Raw genomic sequence first — 17,461 nt, forward strand, 5'->3', positions numbered from 1 at the left:
ATTATGCTCCTCCAACAAGTGACGCTATGCAATGTCTACCTAACTGGTGTTGGTTTTACATTTCACTTGACTGTGTCCATTAGAACTCTGATAAGAAGAAGCTTTAGAAAAAAATTGAGCCAGCAAAAATCTTTGACTCTTATGAGATCACTCTGTCATGGTCTCATTCCACATATGACTGTCAAGCAATGACTGGGGAAGCAGCTGGCATCTCTCAAAATGGCACATCTACAGTGGTATTTATTAGTATAGATACCAACTAAGGGCTCGGTTATACCTCCCCCAAGTTGCTCCGCTGAGCCTCCTCCTGCCCATCATGTCTAGAATAGGCTGTACTGGCCTTTATACACTCATTCCCCATAGGGAGACAGTATGGGGGAGAGGTGTGTGCATTGACATTTCTCCTCTAGCCCAGCCATGCTCTCCCTGCTTCCTATATCTTATACACTGCCATAGAGGAGCCTTCATGGAGCTAATTTTTGTGCCACACAGGGGTTAAGCAACTGCTTTGCTCACATGCCTTACATCCAGATTGTTTCCTACAGAGGCAGAGACTGGTTTTGCCATAAACTCATACCTACTGGAAGAGAATGTGATGCTAATGTGTGTTGCTCTATTCTCCCCCAGCAGTGAGTGATACAGTAGAATAAAGATACTGACTAAAGGAAGCGTTTGTGCTCACGTAATAAATATTGCAATCAATAATTTTCACTGAGAACCTAGTTTTGCAACTCTTACTCATGCTGAGTAGTACCTACCTTTGAAAAGAGGAAGCTTTAAAAAAACACAACAAAAACAACAAAACCAGACCAAACAAAACACACCCTGAGCCAGTGTAAATTTTTAACTTCCTGAGAGTACTGTCATACGCCTGTTCTACCAATGACTGACAAGCAGCTGGCATGTCTCATTCTGGCACACCTAGAGTTATTTATTCGAATGGATACTAATTGAGGGCTCGACCATATTTAGCACAACCCAATTCTCAGAGATAAGGGCCCAATCCTTTCCAGTATGTGACTAAGCGTGTGGTTCCATTCTGTCAATAGTCTCAATCAGTAGGCTTCTTATGGGGCAAGGTACTATTCAGCATAAATAAGAGTGGCAGAACTGAGCCCGCAGTGAGAAAGGTAATGATGTGCCTTTTTAATGTATCTTTTCTTTTGCTCTTTTTGGGTCTGATCCTGCCACCCTCCCTCATGTTGAATACTTCCATTTATTTTGCAACTAATTTGGTGCCATTCAGGCATGGGTAAAGCTGGCAGAATTGGGCCCTTTGCTTTGTTTCGTCAATGGTGATGACTGTCTCCCAAATTTTGTAGCCACTTTTTCTCCAAAATCAAGCTAGAAAAAGAATAGTCTAGCCATATAAAGATGTGGAAATTATCTATATCAGATCCTTTTTATAAAAGCATTTAACCTGTGAATAAGTACACCAAAATGAGATTCTTTCGAACAAAATCTGAACTTCTTGTATTTGTAAACTTAGGCTGGGACTTGCTGGGCCTTCTACTGAGGGCAGAACCAAGAGAGAATTGGTGAGAGAAGGCCTCATCCTATGTCCACTGAAGTCAACTGTAAAGCTTCTATTGACTTCAGTGGTGCAGAATCAAGATCAATATGAGTAAAAATGTGGGGGAAAATTCCAACTCTTCTGTCCCTCAATTCAGGCTGAGGTCTATAGCAGGGCTTAGACTGCAAATTCTTTTAGCCAGGTGCCATCTTTCCATTGTGCACAGGGAACTTGAGCCATCCCTGCCTTTACCACAACACAAATAATAATGAACCAACCTTGCAGTATTTACTTTAATGTGTGTGTGCTATATGAACCAAGCAGTGCAGGGTCTGTTTTCAGGGGCAAGCAATGAATGAACTTCTGCAGGTTCACTAGGAGGTTCAGTTTGTTCCATTAAGGGATTTTTAGCTACTGTGTGATGCTATATCCTGGTCCTGCTACCCTCTGAAGGGGAAAGTTGCTTCTTGCCAGCCCCAGAGACCCTAAGGCATTGGAAGCTTTTTTCTTAACACCTCTCCTCCTGAGAAGGGAGTGGCCACCATGCACTCTCTGAAGTTTCAGGGGAAAGGAAAACAAGACACCAGGCATCTGAAGACAGGAATGGTAAGGGGTGGAGGGGCTCTATGATGGCATCTGAAGAGAAAAATGCATCAGCCCATGGCTGCTGATTTTTTGGTGTACCTAGGGTGCCATTTGAAATGAAAAGAGAATCTCAAGTCTTTGATGTTGTGCAAGTTCAAGGTTCTGTGCAAACGTAGCACACAGACCTAGTGCAATCACCAGGAGTTCAGAGTATACAGAAAATCAAGGGAGAATAAACCCAGTAGCTGTAAGAGCTTTAATTGCTATAGAGGTCATGACACTTTCTTCTTAACCCACACTAGGGTAAAGGTTAGGTAAAGATTACGGTAAAGATTAGGCTTCTTCTTTTGGGGGAGGAGGGCAGGTTAATTTTGTTGTTTAGTTATATTTTTAATACGGAGAGTTGAGTTAGACTCATAAAGTCTGACACTATAATGGCAACTACTACACTCACATGATATATCTATTAACTGTGGCCACAACCCGTGAATAGATGATATTTACCCTGAAAGGAAAAAAAACCCATTGTTTTAGGTACCAAGCAACATGTTGGTCACTATTTTTCTTTCCTCCACTGCTATAACATTTCTCTTTTTCTCCATTATCTTTTCTTTTAATAAATAAAGAGTTCCACAAGTCTCTATCCTGGCATTTAATGTCAAAGAAAACTCATTTGCACTTTGCCCTAACTTATTTGAACTGTTAATAAAAGGATTTATTTCCAGTTGTTTTGGGTTCTTCCTGTACTATTTTACAAACTAAGGGTAACATTTTCAAAAGCACCTAAGGGACTTAGGCACTTAACTCAAACTTCCAAAAGTCCCATTGGAACCTAAGACCCATTGATTTTCAATAATACTTCAGCTTGTAACCACCTAAGTAATTTTTGAAAATGGGACTTAAGGGGAGATTTTCAAAGGCACGAATGTCAGTTAGGCACCTATTTCCCACTAAAAATTGATGGAAATTAGGCACTAAATTGCTAATTGTGCCTGTGAAAGTCTTCTTTTAGACTTATAAGCAATGTAGGCGACTCTGTAAATGTTACCCAGTGCAATGCTCATTAGAATATAAAATAAAAGAACACAAGGTGACTGAGATCATTTGTCTCCTAACTTTTCGCATTGTTAGAGGGATTTTCCCACTACCCAAGACTAGTTTTACACCTGGCTTTACAGCTTTTATCTCAAAGAAGCCAAAGAATGTGGAAAATATTATCCTTATATAATTTATTAAAAGCTGAGTCAAAGAACAGGTGTTACTATTGTAAAGATTAATTCAGCAGCTTTTCTGTTCAGACCCATAAATTATGAGCTTTCAGGCCCCTCAACACTAAATCACATATACAGTGTCCACACAGACGTAAGTGTTATTTATTAACTTAACTCTAGGATGAAAAATGAAATTGAATCTGTCCATACTTTGCCAGCTGCATTACCTGCAGTGAGCATTGAAAACTGGTATCAGTAGGTATGCCAGGCCTCTCATTGGCTCTTCACTTTACAGCCATTTCAGCAGCTGGGTGCTGGCAGGTCCTATTTTCTAGCAGTTAAAGTTCTGAACCGTGAGCTTGGCTACAACACTAACATTCCACCTCCAGATGGCTGCTATTACCACATAATTATTTTTTAAAAAACTGATTTTTAACCAACCTGCCATTCTCAGATGTCACATACAGTGCAACATTGCTTAGATCAAACATTTTTTGTTCTCCCTTCTCTACCTAGTTAGTACAAAGAATGACCTAACTTAAACAGTGCAATAGGTAATTATGCAAGATAATATGTAGGCATAAAATCAAGATGAGAGCATGTTACAGCCTAAATCCCTTTCATAAAGGAAACTATTATTTACAATTATATATTTTTTGTTCTCCGCTCTCTGTGTCACAAGTTCTAGCTAAAACTAATTGTGTTGATAAGTGCCAAAGAGGTGTCAAAGATTTTGCAATAGATATACAGTGGGCTGAATTTAATTACCAACTGATCCGGCATTATTTGTGAACCCAAAGTGAAGTTAACTCTTGCACAGAGGGCAAGCACAGGGTCCCCTCAGAACCCGCTGGGTGTACCTACACAGCACTGATAAGGTGCTTCCCAGAACAGGTAAACAGACATCCTAGGTCTGCTCAAGCTAGCATGCTAAAAGTAGCAGGTTTCAGTGGCACAGGAGGGGGCTCAGGCTAGCTGCCTGAGTACATGTTCAGGGAATTGGGTAGGACTGTACTCAGGACACTAGCCCAAACCTCCACACATGCTGCTGTGGCCACACTGCTACTTTTAGAGTGCTAATTTGAGCACAGTTCATGCATTTCTATCTACTTGCTCTGGGAAGCATCCTCCTAGCTGATGTGTAGACATACCCTTAGTTGTGAGTATCTGGGCCTTTACGCTGGCGTGCTTTTCAGACACAGAACACCTACTAAATAAGTGAGAATTTCACATTCACAAAAGGTTGACCAATTGGGCCTATAGGTTATGCACTAACATAGAGGTAAAACAGCCAGAAGTGTAACAATGAGAGGGAAGCGGTACTGTAGTGGGGTGGTTACCTTCTCCTGTCCTGTGGGGCTTAAAAGCCAGCCCTGGGAGAGAGCCAGGGCTGAGGGCAAGAAAGGCTAGGGTGATTGGGGAAATGGCCACAGAGGGGCCATGCCCCAGTCAGGCTGCAGCTGGGCCTATAAAGGGGCTGCTAGGCTGAAGCTTAGCCAGAGAGTCTCTCTCTATGTTCAGAGAGGGAAGGGCCTGGCTGCAGGGAGCTGAGGAAATACCTAGATTGGAGCAGGGCTGAGGGGGAAAGGCCTTGGGAGCAGGGGAACTCTGGCCTGCAAACCCCCAGGCTGTGAGGCCTAGATTAGGGCCATTAGATACTGGGATTGCAAGGGGGCAGCCCACAGGTAGACAGAGGCAGCAGGTCCAAACCCCCTCGCCTGTGATGAGTGGCTGACACATTGCAGTCTGCCCCGGGGAGCGGGGCTAAGTGATGACTGGCAGTAGCCAAGACTGAGATGAGGTGGGGGTAGTGAGTGGGGGTTCCCTGGGGAGGGGAGACCCTCAGGGATTGTTGGGGTTTACTGCCAGGGGGCAGCACCCCAGTGGGAGGAGGCACCAGGTTCTGGGAGGGACTGGGGCTGGTGGTAAGGTGGATCACCAGATGGCAGAGGGTGCTCCAGACATTGATGAGCTAATTCCCAAGGACAACCAGCAGAAGGCGCCACTGGGTGAGTCCCAACTACGTCACAGGTACATATTTTTTTACTTTGGGAATCTCAATGTGTAAATTGTAACATGAAAGTCAAACCACAGGCTAACTGTGAACTTGCAGAGTCAGTGTGAACAGATGTAATTCTTCAATTTTTCAAGTGACATCATTTTGAAAAATGTATTCTGTTTATCAGACACTATCTTCATTAATTATACATCACTCTCCAGTGACTATTCCTGTAGGAACCTGGCATTTCTTACTGCAATGATGTTTGTTCAAACAGTTCTAGTTCCATGTACAAAGTGCTCTAAGCACCTGATTAAACACCCTGGTTTTTTTTATAACCATAAAGCCAAAAATAGATTAGGAAATAGCATACATTTTCAGCCTGACAGATCGCAAGCTGCTGTGCTTAAAATAAATTCAATTTGCAGAACATTTAACATTTCCAACAAGATTATTTATAGGTATTGTATAACCAGATATGATCTGGTTAAAATTTCAATGGATGAAGATTCATAGTGTGTATATTTGTCTTTACTTGTTCTCTCATTTAGGTCATAATCCTGTTGACCGTTACTCACATGATTGGATCAACAGCCTTCAGAGAGACTATGCTCCTATAAGAACATAAGAATGGCCATTCTGGGTCAGACGAAAGGTCCATCTAGCCCAGTATCCTGTCTTCCAACAGTGGCCAATGCCAGGTGCTTCAGAGGGAATGAACAGAACAGGTAATCATCAAGTGATCCATCCCCTGTTGCCCATTCCCATCTTCTGGCAAAATATACTACTATAAGGGCTACTCAAGAACTTGCAGGATCTTGACTGTAGGACTTCTTTACACAAACATTCCTACATGTGCAATCCTTCAACCCTCACTCAGGTGAGTAATCATTTTGTGAATGGCCCCACTGGAGTAAAGATTACTTCTGTGAATAACGGGTGCAGGATTTGGCCCTATGAAAGTGAGAGGGGGACGAGACAGTATTTTTACATATATTCTCTCAGGCACCATCAGCTCCCAACAAACATACTCACATTTATCTTGATCTGCTTCCACACCTTCACTCTCTGTGTCGCTTGGCAATATCCATGGTTGGTGGGCAAGCTGAAATTGATGTAAGAATTCATCCTGTCATAAACAGGATATATTTTAGATAAATTACATAGAAGGATTGGCTTTGAATACTGATAGAAGCAAGTACTTCAATCTCAGTTAATTGGCCAGATGAAAGCCTCAATAAAATCCAGCACTCCCTCATCAAAATAACCCACAATTTAAATGCCTTTCAGATAAGGCAAGGAAAGGCTTTCTGAAGATTTTGGGCTCATTTTATTTCTCCTGTTAATCTGAGAAAGGATTATTTTTTGAATTAATATTGTTATGGATTCCTGTACATGTATATTGGAAATAGTCATACAAAACCCAATGGAAACATGTTCTGAACACCAATACTCCATATATTCCAGTACTACCAGGAGTAGGTCCTGAGATACCATGCAATAAGAGGCGAACAGGTTTTGTTCCAATGGGGCTTGATCCTGCTCCCATGGAAGTCAAAGGCAAAACTCCCATTGACTTCTACAGTGCAAGATCAAAACTCAAAAGCCTTATCCAAAGCCTACTGAAGCCAATTACTTCAATGGGAGCAGGAGCAGGACCATGAAGAATTTTTAAACATATTTTTACCTCCAACACATCACAAAGCTATCAGGATAATGGAAGTGGGGCTTTGAACAAATGATTGGCATCAATATGTAAATACTATTAAGAGATGGCTGGGAATGTGTTTATTTAACTTTTTACAGTCAGGTCTTAATATAAAATAATACAATGGCAACTTTCTTTACAATATTCTTGGGTTTCAAAGAGAGAGGCGGGGAAGGACAGTTTAGCAACCAAATGTATATAGATGGTCTTAACATTTCAGGGCATAGTGGTCAGTCTGACTGAAAATAAAGGTTATAAAGATCATGAACCAGACCCTCAGAATCTTGCTCTAAATACTCAGAGTTTGTTACATTACATATGAATAGGGAATGCTTTAAAAATCATATAATCCATCTTAAACCATAATCAAAGCTTGTTTTATACAGCTACAATAAACTAAAGACAAGACTGACTGGACAAGATCTAACCTTTCTGGAGTAAATTATTTACTCAACCAGTCATCTATTAACAAAAATTAAAGTTCAACAGTGAAAGTTGCTATGCACAGAGCTGAGGTCCAAAAACTTTAGCATTATGAGTGTTTGTTTTCTTAGTGTCAGAATAGTTGCAATGACTGTAGTGCAGAGCTGGGCAAAGTTTTCTGGTTTATGGAGCAGAATTCCTGCATCATAGGAGCTTTGTTTATGCTGCTATCACACTGATTAGTCCATTTTTTTAGTCCTGATCATCTGGTCACTCCACGATCTTCCTAAAGCATAAGGACAGAACAGGGAGAGTTGTTCAAAGCAACGCTACAGAACAGAATCAGAGTACCTCACAAAGAGATCCCCATGGCATAAAATACATGAATATGGAAAGCTGTCCTACACTTCTTCACTAGCCTGAGATATGATGTAAGGTATATATGGAATTCCTATGATTTTGGAGTAGAATTGTCCATTCATTGTCCATTATTAACTGATTCCTTTAATAAAGAAACAGGACACTGCACATGGCCGGTACTGAAGAAAAGTGGAAGAGAGTGCACTGAACATTGAGGCATGCATAGAGCTTCCATGGATGAATTTGGTTCTTAAATTTTTTCCACGTATTATTGCCACGTATGAAGAGCCACTCAAGTATAATAAAGCTGCTTAGAGGGATTCATAGAATCATAGAATATCAGGGTTGGAAGGGACCCCAGAAGGTCATCTAGTCCAACCCCCTGCTCAAAGCAGGACCAATTCCCAGTTAAATCATCCCAGCCAGGGCTTTGTCAAGCCTGACCTTAAAAACCTCTAAGGAAGGAGATTCTACCACCTCCCCAGGTAACGCATTCCAGTGTTTCACCACCCTCTTAGTGAAAAAGTTTTTCCTAATATCCAATCTAAACCTCCCCCACTGCAACTTGAGACCATTACTCCTCGTTCTGTCATCTGCTACCATTGAGAACAGTCTAGAGCCATCCTCTCTGGAACCCCCTTTCAGGTAGTTGAAAGCAGCTATCAAATCCCCCCTCATTCTTCTCTTCTGCAGGCTAAACAATCCCAGCTCCCTCAGCCTCTCCTCATAACTCATGTGTTCCAGTCTACTCTGTGTGCCTGCTTCTTCTGCCAGGACAAAGTAACAGGAGCTCCAGAAGGAAATCAATGGTGTGTGTTTGGGAAAGGGGGCGAAAGGGCAGGAGATGCCATGAGGGCCCTGCTTCCCCTTTCCCCAGAACACTGCTTTGGAAACCTCTTCCTCTTTTCCCCGCCTCCAACTACTGAAGGAAAGCAGCAAAAGCCTGGGAGACCCTTTTGATGGGAAGGGGAGAAGGAAGACTATATGCTGTCCAAATAGAGATACAGCTATAGCCAACATTCTCTTAAGTAATTCCATTACTAGTCCCAGTGCTATCACTAGTGGAGGAGTGGGATTGCACACACACACAGTGCTCCAGAATCTGTCCGTAACTGATCAGACAACAGCAAACAGTAAAGAACACGGGTAACTAAAAAAGTGAATAAATGTGATTTTTGAACCAGCTGTAGTAATCTACCAAGAAAAATTATAAAGAAATTAGTTTGTTCAACTCACTCCAAAAATGTGACATAGGGAACAATCCTTCATTATCAGGGAGATGAGTAGGAGATCTCGCTGCTTTATTCCAATTTTTAACATCTATGAGTTTATAAATACAACTCTTTGCCATCGAGCCAAATTCTGCATTGTGCCTCTCTGAGGTTCAGCAGAGAATCAGCAGCCCAAATGGGATGGGGAGACTTTTAGCTACTTTTGTGCCCTTTCAGTCCTGGTCTGCTTCAGGGAATGGAGTGGCCCCCAAGTTAACTTAGACAATCCTCAAGGCCTGTCTAAGATACAGCAGCCTCTCAGGGCTGTACTATGGGCTGCAGCTCAGAATCTCCACAAATCTGTATACTGTGGTTCGGAGACCCTCCATCCCCACCATACCAGCGCCTGTGTTGGGGAGAATCCACCCATGTCCAGAACCAGCATATTAGATCCCCTTTATGCCATTCCAGCCCTCTTACCCAGGTAAAGGGATCTGAGAAGGAATAAGGATCTGGCTCTCAGTTTACATCAGTGTAAATCCACAGTAAGTCCACTGATGTCAAGGGACTTGCTCTGGATTTACATTAGGCTAGCCGAGAGCAGAATTTGTCTGTTAAGGGTTAATGCCTCACTCGATGGTAAACTCAAACGAGTTAAACTTTTCTCTTGTTAACAGACACGTTACAAAAAAAATGTACATATACCGAAAACAACTTTGAGTTATTCAGACATGCAAAGTGATTGTAAAATTCCATTTGTTCAAGAAATGAAACTGAAAATAAGAAAGTCAATGGGGCTCTTTTCCTTCAACACCAGTTCGTGAGAACTACAAATGAACTGTGTCAGACACTAATGGATTCTGTCCTGAACAGAGAAACAGAATTCAGCGTTTCTTTGTCAAACTACATAAAATACTTAAGGAAACACTAAATGCCTAAAAAGGTATGTACAAAAGGGTTTAAAACCTTGATTTATTAATTTTAGAGAGATAATAAAAGCTATTTCTCCAGGTAACATTTCTGTGTTGTAATTCAATTTGCCCTTGAACAGAGCTGGCAATATAACACACCTGCTGGTGCTGCATAGTGCTATCTATTCCAAGAGACAGGCATTCATATGCTGAAGTACTCTGATCATAAAGCAACTTATAATTCTTTTTGAGGGGGATCAAAGTGCTAAAGTCTTGGGCATTTTTAAAAAACTTAACAGCTGACATATTATATCTTTGCCAAATTTTTCAAGAATTGTTCTGGTTAGAATATGGGCTCTGTCACAAGCCAAAGAATAATTTCTCTGCATTTTATTTATTACTAGTAGTTTCTTTTCAGATTTCAGTCCTTCCTTATGTAACTTTGATGCACATTAAAAGCTGTACAGGAAATGTACTTAGAGCACTAACAGATATTTTAAAAATAGCGTTTACTGAATTAGTTCATCATCTTTCAACAATTATTTATGTAGATTTACTCCTGATTTACACCCAGGTAGGTGAGAAGAACAGATTGCCTATTTTCTTTTTTCTCAAGCTTTCAGGCTAGCATCCTGTACAGTAAATGCAGTATAGCCACGGTGCACTCTCATCTAATGGAAGTTCTTCTTTCATGGCATGTGCCTAGAAGGAACAAACATAACTTTTCCCTCTTATCCTCTTCTTTTACATAGCACCTATACTGAAATGGGAGTGGAAACAACCACTATCGGTTATAAAGGCTGCAAAACAGTTTCCAATGTGAAATTCCATTTTCATATGTCATAACTTAACCTAACCTCTCATGCAAATTTAAAAGGAAGAGCTAGGCCATATTTGGCACGGAATTTTTGTTAGGGGTTCCTGACCCTTCCCAGCAAATCCACAACAATGTGGTTGCCCCTAGGATACAGAGTGGCCTCTTAATTGGCCAAGAGGATTCAGCAAACTTCTCATTGTAGACAGCTGCCTGGGAGAGCACTGGGCTATGTTGCATTTCTCTCCCAGCTGCACCAAGTGTCATGGGGCAGAAATGCTTATTGGGTATGTTCAGAAAGCCCACCTCTCCTTTTCTAAGCATCCAGGAGCCACGGCATGCCAGCAGCTAAAAAGGAGTACCCACGGCTAACAGGGCAGTGTCCTGATCACAAAGATGGCGGAGGTCGCATTGCTCTGGTGGCCAGGCTCTGTCCCCATATTGTCTGGGTAGGTAAGAGAGTCGTGGGCTGATTTTTCTCAATTAGGGGGCAAGGGGCAATGACTGTGCAGTTGCTATCACAGCTTTTCCCTCTAACCACAGCCATCCCCAGTGGATGTCCAAAGGGTGACTCCACCAAGTACTGGAAAGTTATTCAGGGACATGGTTAGCGAGTGACAAGTGGGGCTTGGGGCCAGGCCACTGGCAACCAATGTTCCATTGCCCCCAATAAGCAAAGGAAGGCCACCTGGGAACAGAAGCCAATGAGGAGAAGGCAGGCAGGTTTATGAGGGACTTCCAGTACTGCTTGGGGATGAGGAGGCAGATACCAAAATTTGGGCAGGTGCCACAGCAAGGGAAGATCAAAATCAAGGACTATCACAACTACAACCATAACAAGACTGCAGGTGTCAGAGGCCTGCAGGTGTTTGAGTTCTCCCTTCATTTTTCAGAACAGATCAGAAGAAAGCAGGTGAGAAGGTCACCCTAAGATGACACTTGGTGGAGCTCATATGCTCAGTGTTGTAATTTTGTGGAGTGTTGCACCTACCCTGCCACCCTTAAAAAGTTGGGGTGTTGGATATTGCATGGGCAGAGCTTCGCTTAAGTCCAGACTTTGGTTATCTCCTGGAGATCCTTTGCACATTTAGGGTTATCCCAAATCTTTTCATTGCTAATTCTTTTTGCATAGGAAGTGCCTGTACTATAGCCAGTGCAGATCACCAGGATGGAGAAGGCAGTCATTGACTGTTGGAGATTGGGGTTTTTTATGCCATACATCAGGAATTACTTAATACGAATGGGGATTCCTAATATTTAAGTTTCTTCCACTTCCTAGTTCACCTTATAATTTTGACTCTAAGCAGGTAGGAATTGTGGGACGCAGCGTTATTCACTAGACCACCTCTCAGACAGGAACACAGCGAGGTTTTGAAGTGGATAAGGTTAATGGTCAGGTGGCTCCTGACATGAGCCTTGCTCATTTGGATGGAGTTTCCAAGGTATGGAGAAGCTGCTGGTTAAAATCAAGCACGACTGGACCAGTTTAAGGTTGTATGTTTCCCAGGCAGGAGGAGCATGGTCAAATATGCTGCCAATGGACAGCAGTCTCCCTGGCTGCCACGGTAGAAAGGCCCAGGAAAACATGAAAACCATGGCCGAGCTCTTCCTTTTAAATTTGCACGAGAGGTCAGATTAAGTTTTGACATATGAAAATTGAATTTTACATTGGAAACTGTTTTGCAGCCTTTATAACCGATAGTGGTTGTTTCCACTGCCATTTCAGTATAGGCGCTATGTAAAAGAAGAGGATAAGAGGGAAAAGTTATGTTTGTTCCTTCTAGGCACATGCCATAACCAAGTGAGGAAGCACTTCGGGTGGGATTCACAGGGACTTAATCACTTGTCACTTTAGGATCCTAAGTCCAACATTTAGGCACCACTGGTATTCACAAAAGCCCTACTCAGCTACTGTCTAATCCTGTCAGTGCCTAAACTCCCTAGGTCTTTAAGTTTATGGCATTAAAGACCCCCCAAGACATCTACATGTCAATGTCTGGGCATGCACACAGCTGCAGGAGTGGGGAGGCTGAGTGGCCAGGCATTCTGGCTCCTGGAAGGAGGCTGAGCAGCCTGTCTCTGGCAGCTGGGCTGAAAGACTCTTGTTAATTTCACAAGTGATTTTTTTTCCCTCAAAAACCCTTCCTGCAAAAAAAATCTCATGTTTGTGGCATTTCATTTCAGTCCATTTAAAAAATGCAAAATTTTTAGTTGGGAGGAATGTCAGTTTTCCAGCCAGATCTAATGGGAGTGCCTGGCTCCCTACTTTCTACAGCTGTGGAGTCACTTTTGCCTCAGTTTACCCATCTGCATAGCATAGTTGAGGCCTGATAGGGCTTATTGGATCATAAAAGTATCAGGCACCAACCTCTATTTTTTCTTCTTTCCAGAACTCTCTAAACAGCAGCAATTTTTATTCAATTTTTGCTCTAAAATAATTCACCTGATTTGACATCTTTTATGCTCTACGTCATTTCCAAACCTATTTTAAGGCCAGTAATATACTCACAGAAATAGCTCATCTAAAGGAAATGCTAATATAACTCTGGAAAAATAGCATTACAGACTCTGTACTAACCATCTTATTTAAAAAGTGTTCTAAATTCGGTAATTACATTTCCAAAGTAACTTGTCTTTCTTTTCACCGCAGACTAATAACGTAAAATCCACTACTATGTAAGAAACGAGCTTTTTTTTAATGCTATGGATCAGTCCAGGTTGCAAGGCAGTATTAAACTTATTAGCTACTGGCTCTATTATGTTAGCTTTTTTTTTTCTCATTTCAAAGTAATTCTGTGATATTATAAAGCAGATCTATCAATTCAAAACTTAAGTAATCTCTATTATCTGTCAAATATTTGAGTGGCTTTTCTGTTGGACATAAGTAAGATTAATCAGCTCTGTGAAAAAATAATTAACCCTTACATTTCTAAACAAATCTTGATTAAAATTCCGTACATAAGCAGTCACATAAAAATCGTATTGCTCTCAGTGGGCATCGATTCTGCTGTAGTTTACCAACTTTTACCAATAAAAATCAAATCAAGTTTCAAAGTAAATAAATATATTTCTCCAAGCCTAACTATGAGGAACTAAAATACAAATAAAAGACCCTCACATCCTAATTTTATAGTTTTTATGGTCTTAAAATTAGTAAAAAATAAATATATTAAAAATCTTACTTCTGACAAACTGATTCTTTGAGGAACAGTTCCTATAACATCTCCGCTCATTTGTACAGCTAGTCCTGAAGGAGTGCCGAGGGTCCTCCCAATTTGACTCTTAGATGTTAAAGACCTGCTTCTTTGCATACTAAGGATTCCTTCCTTATTTCCCTGGTTGCTAGAGGTAAGAGGTCGTGGCAACAAACTTGGGGTTGCAGGTCTGCTTCCTGGAGTCAACGGCGTTGGAGGCCTGTTGTTCTGCATATTGGGAGTCTGAGGCCTACTGTTTGAGATACTGGAGACCTGCACTCTGCTGGTAGTAGGGACCGGTGGTGATTTGTTTCCTTCCAGCTGCAGATGAATATTTTTCCCCGTTTGACTTGGCACTTGAGGCCTTGAATTTTGGCCTAGTGTGGCTTGAAGATTTCCTGGATGATGTGATGTAAGTAAATTACTATGTGGACTAGTACTTGCTTCTTCCCAGAGTGCTAGGTCCTTTTCAATGTCTGCACACAGAAAAAAGACAACAGTAACATTAAAGTAAAAAAAGGATACACTGGGGACTTGTCCACATGGAGATTTCGTGCGTGTCAAGCCAGGGTCTGAACGTACAGTGCTCTAGCCTGTTGCACACTAAACTGTCATGTGGACCCTGTGATGGCGCATTAAAAGTTCCATAGGGCTCTTTGATGTTCTGCTGTTTGAAACAGTAGTTCAAAGAGCATTTTTAGTATAAAGAAAGGGAGTACTAGTGGCACCTTGGAGACTAACCAATTTATTTGAGCATAAGCTTAGCTGTAGCTCACGAAAGCTTATGCTCAAATAAATTGGTTAGTCTCTAAAGTGCCACTAGTACTCCTTTTCGTTTTGCGAATACAGACTAACACGGCTGCTACTCTGAAACCATTTTTAGTATAGGGTCTATATGGACAGTTAGGCACAGCAGGCTAAAGTGCTGCAGATATATACCCTGGCTTGCTGCACACTGTCTGTCCATGTAGAGAAGCCTAACTTATATACAGTAATACAGTTATATATCTTCTTCATGATTTTAAAATTGATTGAAAGTATGAATGAATGGTGAACGCAGCTTGAGGTTATGGAGAGAGAACCTACGCATCACCTCACAGCCATCCCTGCAAATGGAAGACAGACAGAACTAACAATCCAAAATATATATGTTTTTGCAAGCCATTTCTCCTCCAAAGTTCATACCTCAGAAATGACATCACTTTGTAATTATCTTTTCTTGATATGAAAAGCATTAAAACCAATAATAACCTCCATTATTTTCCCCAAGTTATATTCCTTTAACTTTGGTGAGGTTACTCTGTAGTAACAAATAAAGACGTGCAAAACTCTGGCTCTGAGCAAACCTCAGCTCTTGTGAGGGTAGAATCTAAACCTGATTCACAATCTGAATTTTACTCTTGGATCCTATCCTTATAACTGACCAAACACACTTGAACTCTGGTGTGTTTGGAATTTTGACACATTCTGGATCTGAATTTTGTGGCTCCAATCTATTTTAGCATCTAATTCCACAGACACACAGTTTGAAAATGCACAGGTTTCACTAACTTCAGCAGAAGCCATGCATTAGAATTTGGTCCACAAAGGGTCCATTTCAGCTTTACACAAGCCAAACACTCAGTCAGTTCAGTGGGAGTTTCCCTTTCTAAGGTATAAAAAATAAAGCCCCCATCTAGGCCAGGACAATTCAGTGTTAGTGAAGAATCTTTGTTTCTGAATTCATTCAAAAGATATTTATGTTTCTAATTTACAGGTAAATGATATCATTACAGTGTGTCCAAAAAAGTTAAAGCAATGGTAGTTTGGTAAATTACTACGCTAGCAAAATGAAAGCCCTCACAAGTAAAAATGTCAAGGAATTTGACAAGACATTCGTTGAATCATCTAGTTTATGTTTCACCACTGTTGTCAATTTCACACCTTCACTGGCAGATGACTCTATTTAACTTGGTTTTGATACACACAATCGGTTTCCTTTGGAACCAACAGCAGTGCCATTTTGCTTTAAACAGTATAAGCAACATTCTCAGCAGGTGGGAACTGGCATAGCCCCATGGACTGCAAGCTCTGTGTGTATAATGAAGCCTCCAACCCTCAGAAAATTTTGCATTTGTGACTTGACAGCAAAGACTTCAGGATACCAGGAATCCTACAGCAATCCCAAATCTGATTTTCCAATACTATAATTTAGAATCTATTCTCATCCACTTCCACCTGTGTTTACCAAATATGCACAGTGTTTATACTATACATTTAAAAATTATGAGTACACACAAGTAGAATTGGTCCGCATTAAAAAGTGCTCATATTTTATTAAATATTTTACTCATTTACTTTTTTTAAAATAAAAAACCAAATTGTGTCTGCTAGTCTAAAATAAGATATTCAACATGTTTGAAGACTGGTACTAAAGAAGAGGGACTGAAATTGTCAGTGAAATCTCAAAGGATATAATATCCAGACTCTTTAATGATCAAATGTTTTCCTACTAGCAAATTTACAAGGGTCATTATTGTTTATATATTTAGTAGACAGTTAAGGATATTTCTTATTGTTGCTTTAAACTTAAAATAATTTAAATGAAACATCGCCCTCATTAAAATCAAGCAGTTGTTTTCATTTTACCTTTTGAAATAATTACTGTATGTTTTAAGAAAAAATCAATACATGTCACTTTGAAATTTATAAGATATCTGGTTCAAATCTCAGGGGTCAACAAACAATAATGTAAGTTTCATAATTTAAACCAAATGTGGTATGTCTTTTTTTAAATTAAAATTAACCTGTATCGTTGCAAAATGACTAAGCTCTCTAACTTCCTCACCTTGATTAAGAGGAGATCATGCTGGAAAACTGATCTGAAATATCCATGCTTTACTAAGAGTTCTATAAACATCATATTCTTTGTCCATGTTTCCATGATTTTAAATTAGTGATTGATTCTACAGAAAAAGCTATTTTAATCACTTTCTCCATATATAATTAAAAAGATTTCCACAACAAAACTTTTCAGTTTTATTTAATACTTACCACATCTGTGGATTTTGCTTCAACATCAACTTTTCCAACTAAATGAATAAACCTAGTTTTGAATTACCAACACTACATTATTATTTGATACACATCAAATACTGTAGTTGGGACATGACTTGGGATTTTGTCAGAAAACCTCCTGTTAATGTTATTTAAATGAAAATAACATGTGGGTAACAGAGTGATCCTAGGGCTTCCTACTTACATATCAGAAATACCAGAACAACAGTTTGATTCACAACACATTCATAAGGTTTTTAATGCATTAAAAAGTTCTTTTTGTGATAAAACACATTCAAGACCACAGAACTATTCCTTCAAACCAAACAGAAAAGTTGCCTGAATTAGCTACCAACAAAAAAGCCTCTCACCCTGTGTATAATATAAAGCTGCCACTGGACAGCTGTAACTTATGTGACGGGCATTTAGATGAAAGCATTACTGTGCAGTCTGCAGGGAAGGATGGGGGCACTGTATAGGTGAAAATTTGAACTTG

The 17,461-nt window shown here is 40.5% G+C and overlaps 1 protein-coding gene across 8 annotated transcripts in view; it reads right to left on the bottom strand.

Moving 5' to 3' along the window:
• C2H8orf34 (chromosome 2 C8orf34 homolog) overlaps window positions 1–17,461 on the bottom strand; it is a 366,689-nt gene that overhangs the window by 129,314 nt on the left and 219,914 nt on the right. For 5 of the 8 annotated variants that reach the window (XR_012157171.2, XM_073330917.2, XM_073330918.2 and 2 more), the window contains exons 12-13: window positions 13,918–14,405; window positions 6,344–6,437 (exon numbers count right to left, since the gene is read on the bottom strand). Coding sequence is in view for 7 of the 8 variants with exons in the window: in XM_073330917.2 (XP_073187018.1) it covers window positions 6,344–6,437; window positions 13,918–14,405 (582 nt within the window). In the remaining variant the exon portion in view is untranslated. Of the gene's footprint in view, window positions 1–6,343; window positions 6,438–7,124; window positions 7,726–13,917; window positions 14,406–17,461 lie in introns of those variants that run through there. The other 3 variants (XM_073330919.2, XM_073330925.2, XM_073330926.2) reach the window with 2 other exon arrangements.

The sequence above is a fragment of the Lepidochelys kempii genome, chromosome 2 (genome assembly GCF_965140285.1).
Source record: "Lepidochelys kempii isolate rLepKem1 chromosome 2, rLepKem1.hap1, whole genome shotgun sequence".
In the NCBI taxonomy this organism is placed as follows: Eukaryota; Metazoa; Chordata; order Testudines; family Cheloniidae; genus Lepidochelys; species Lepidochelys kempii.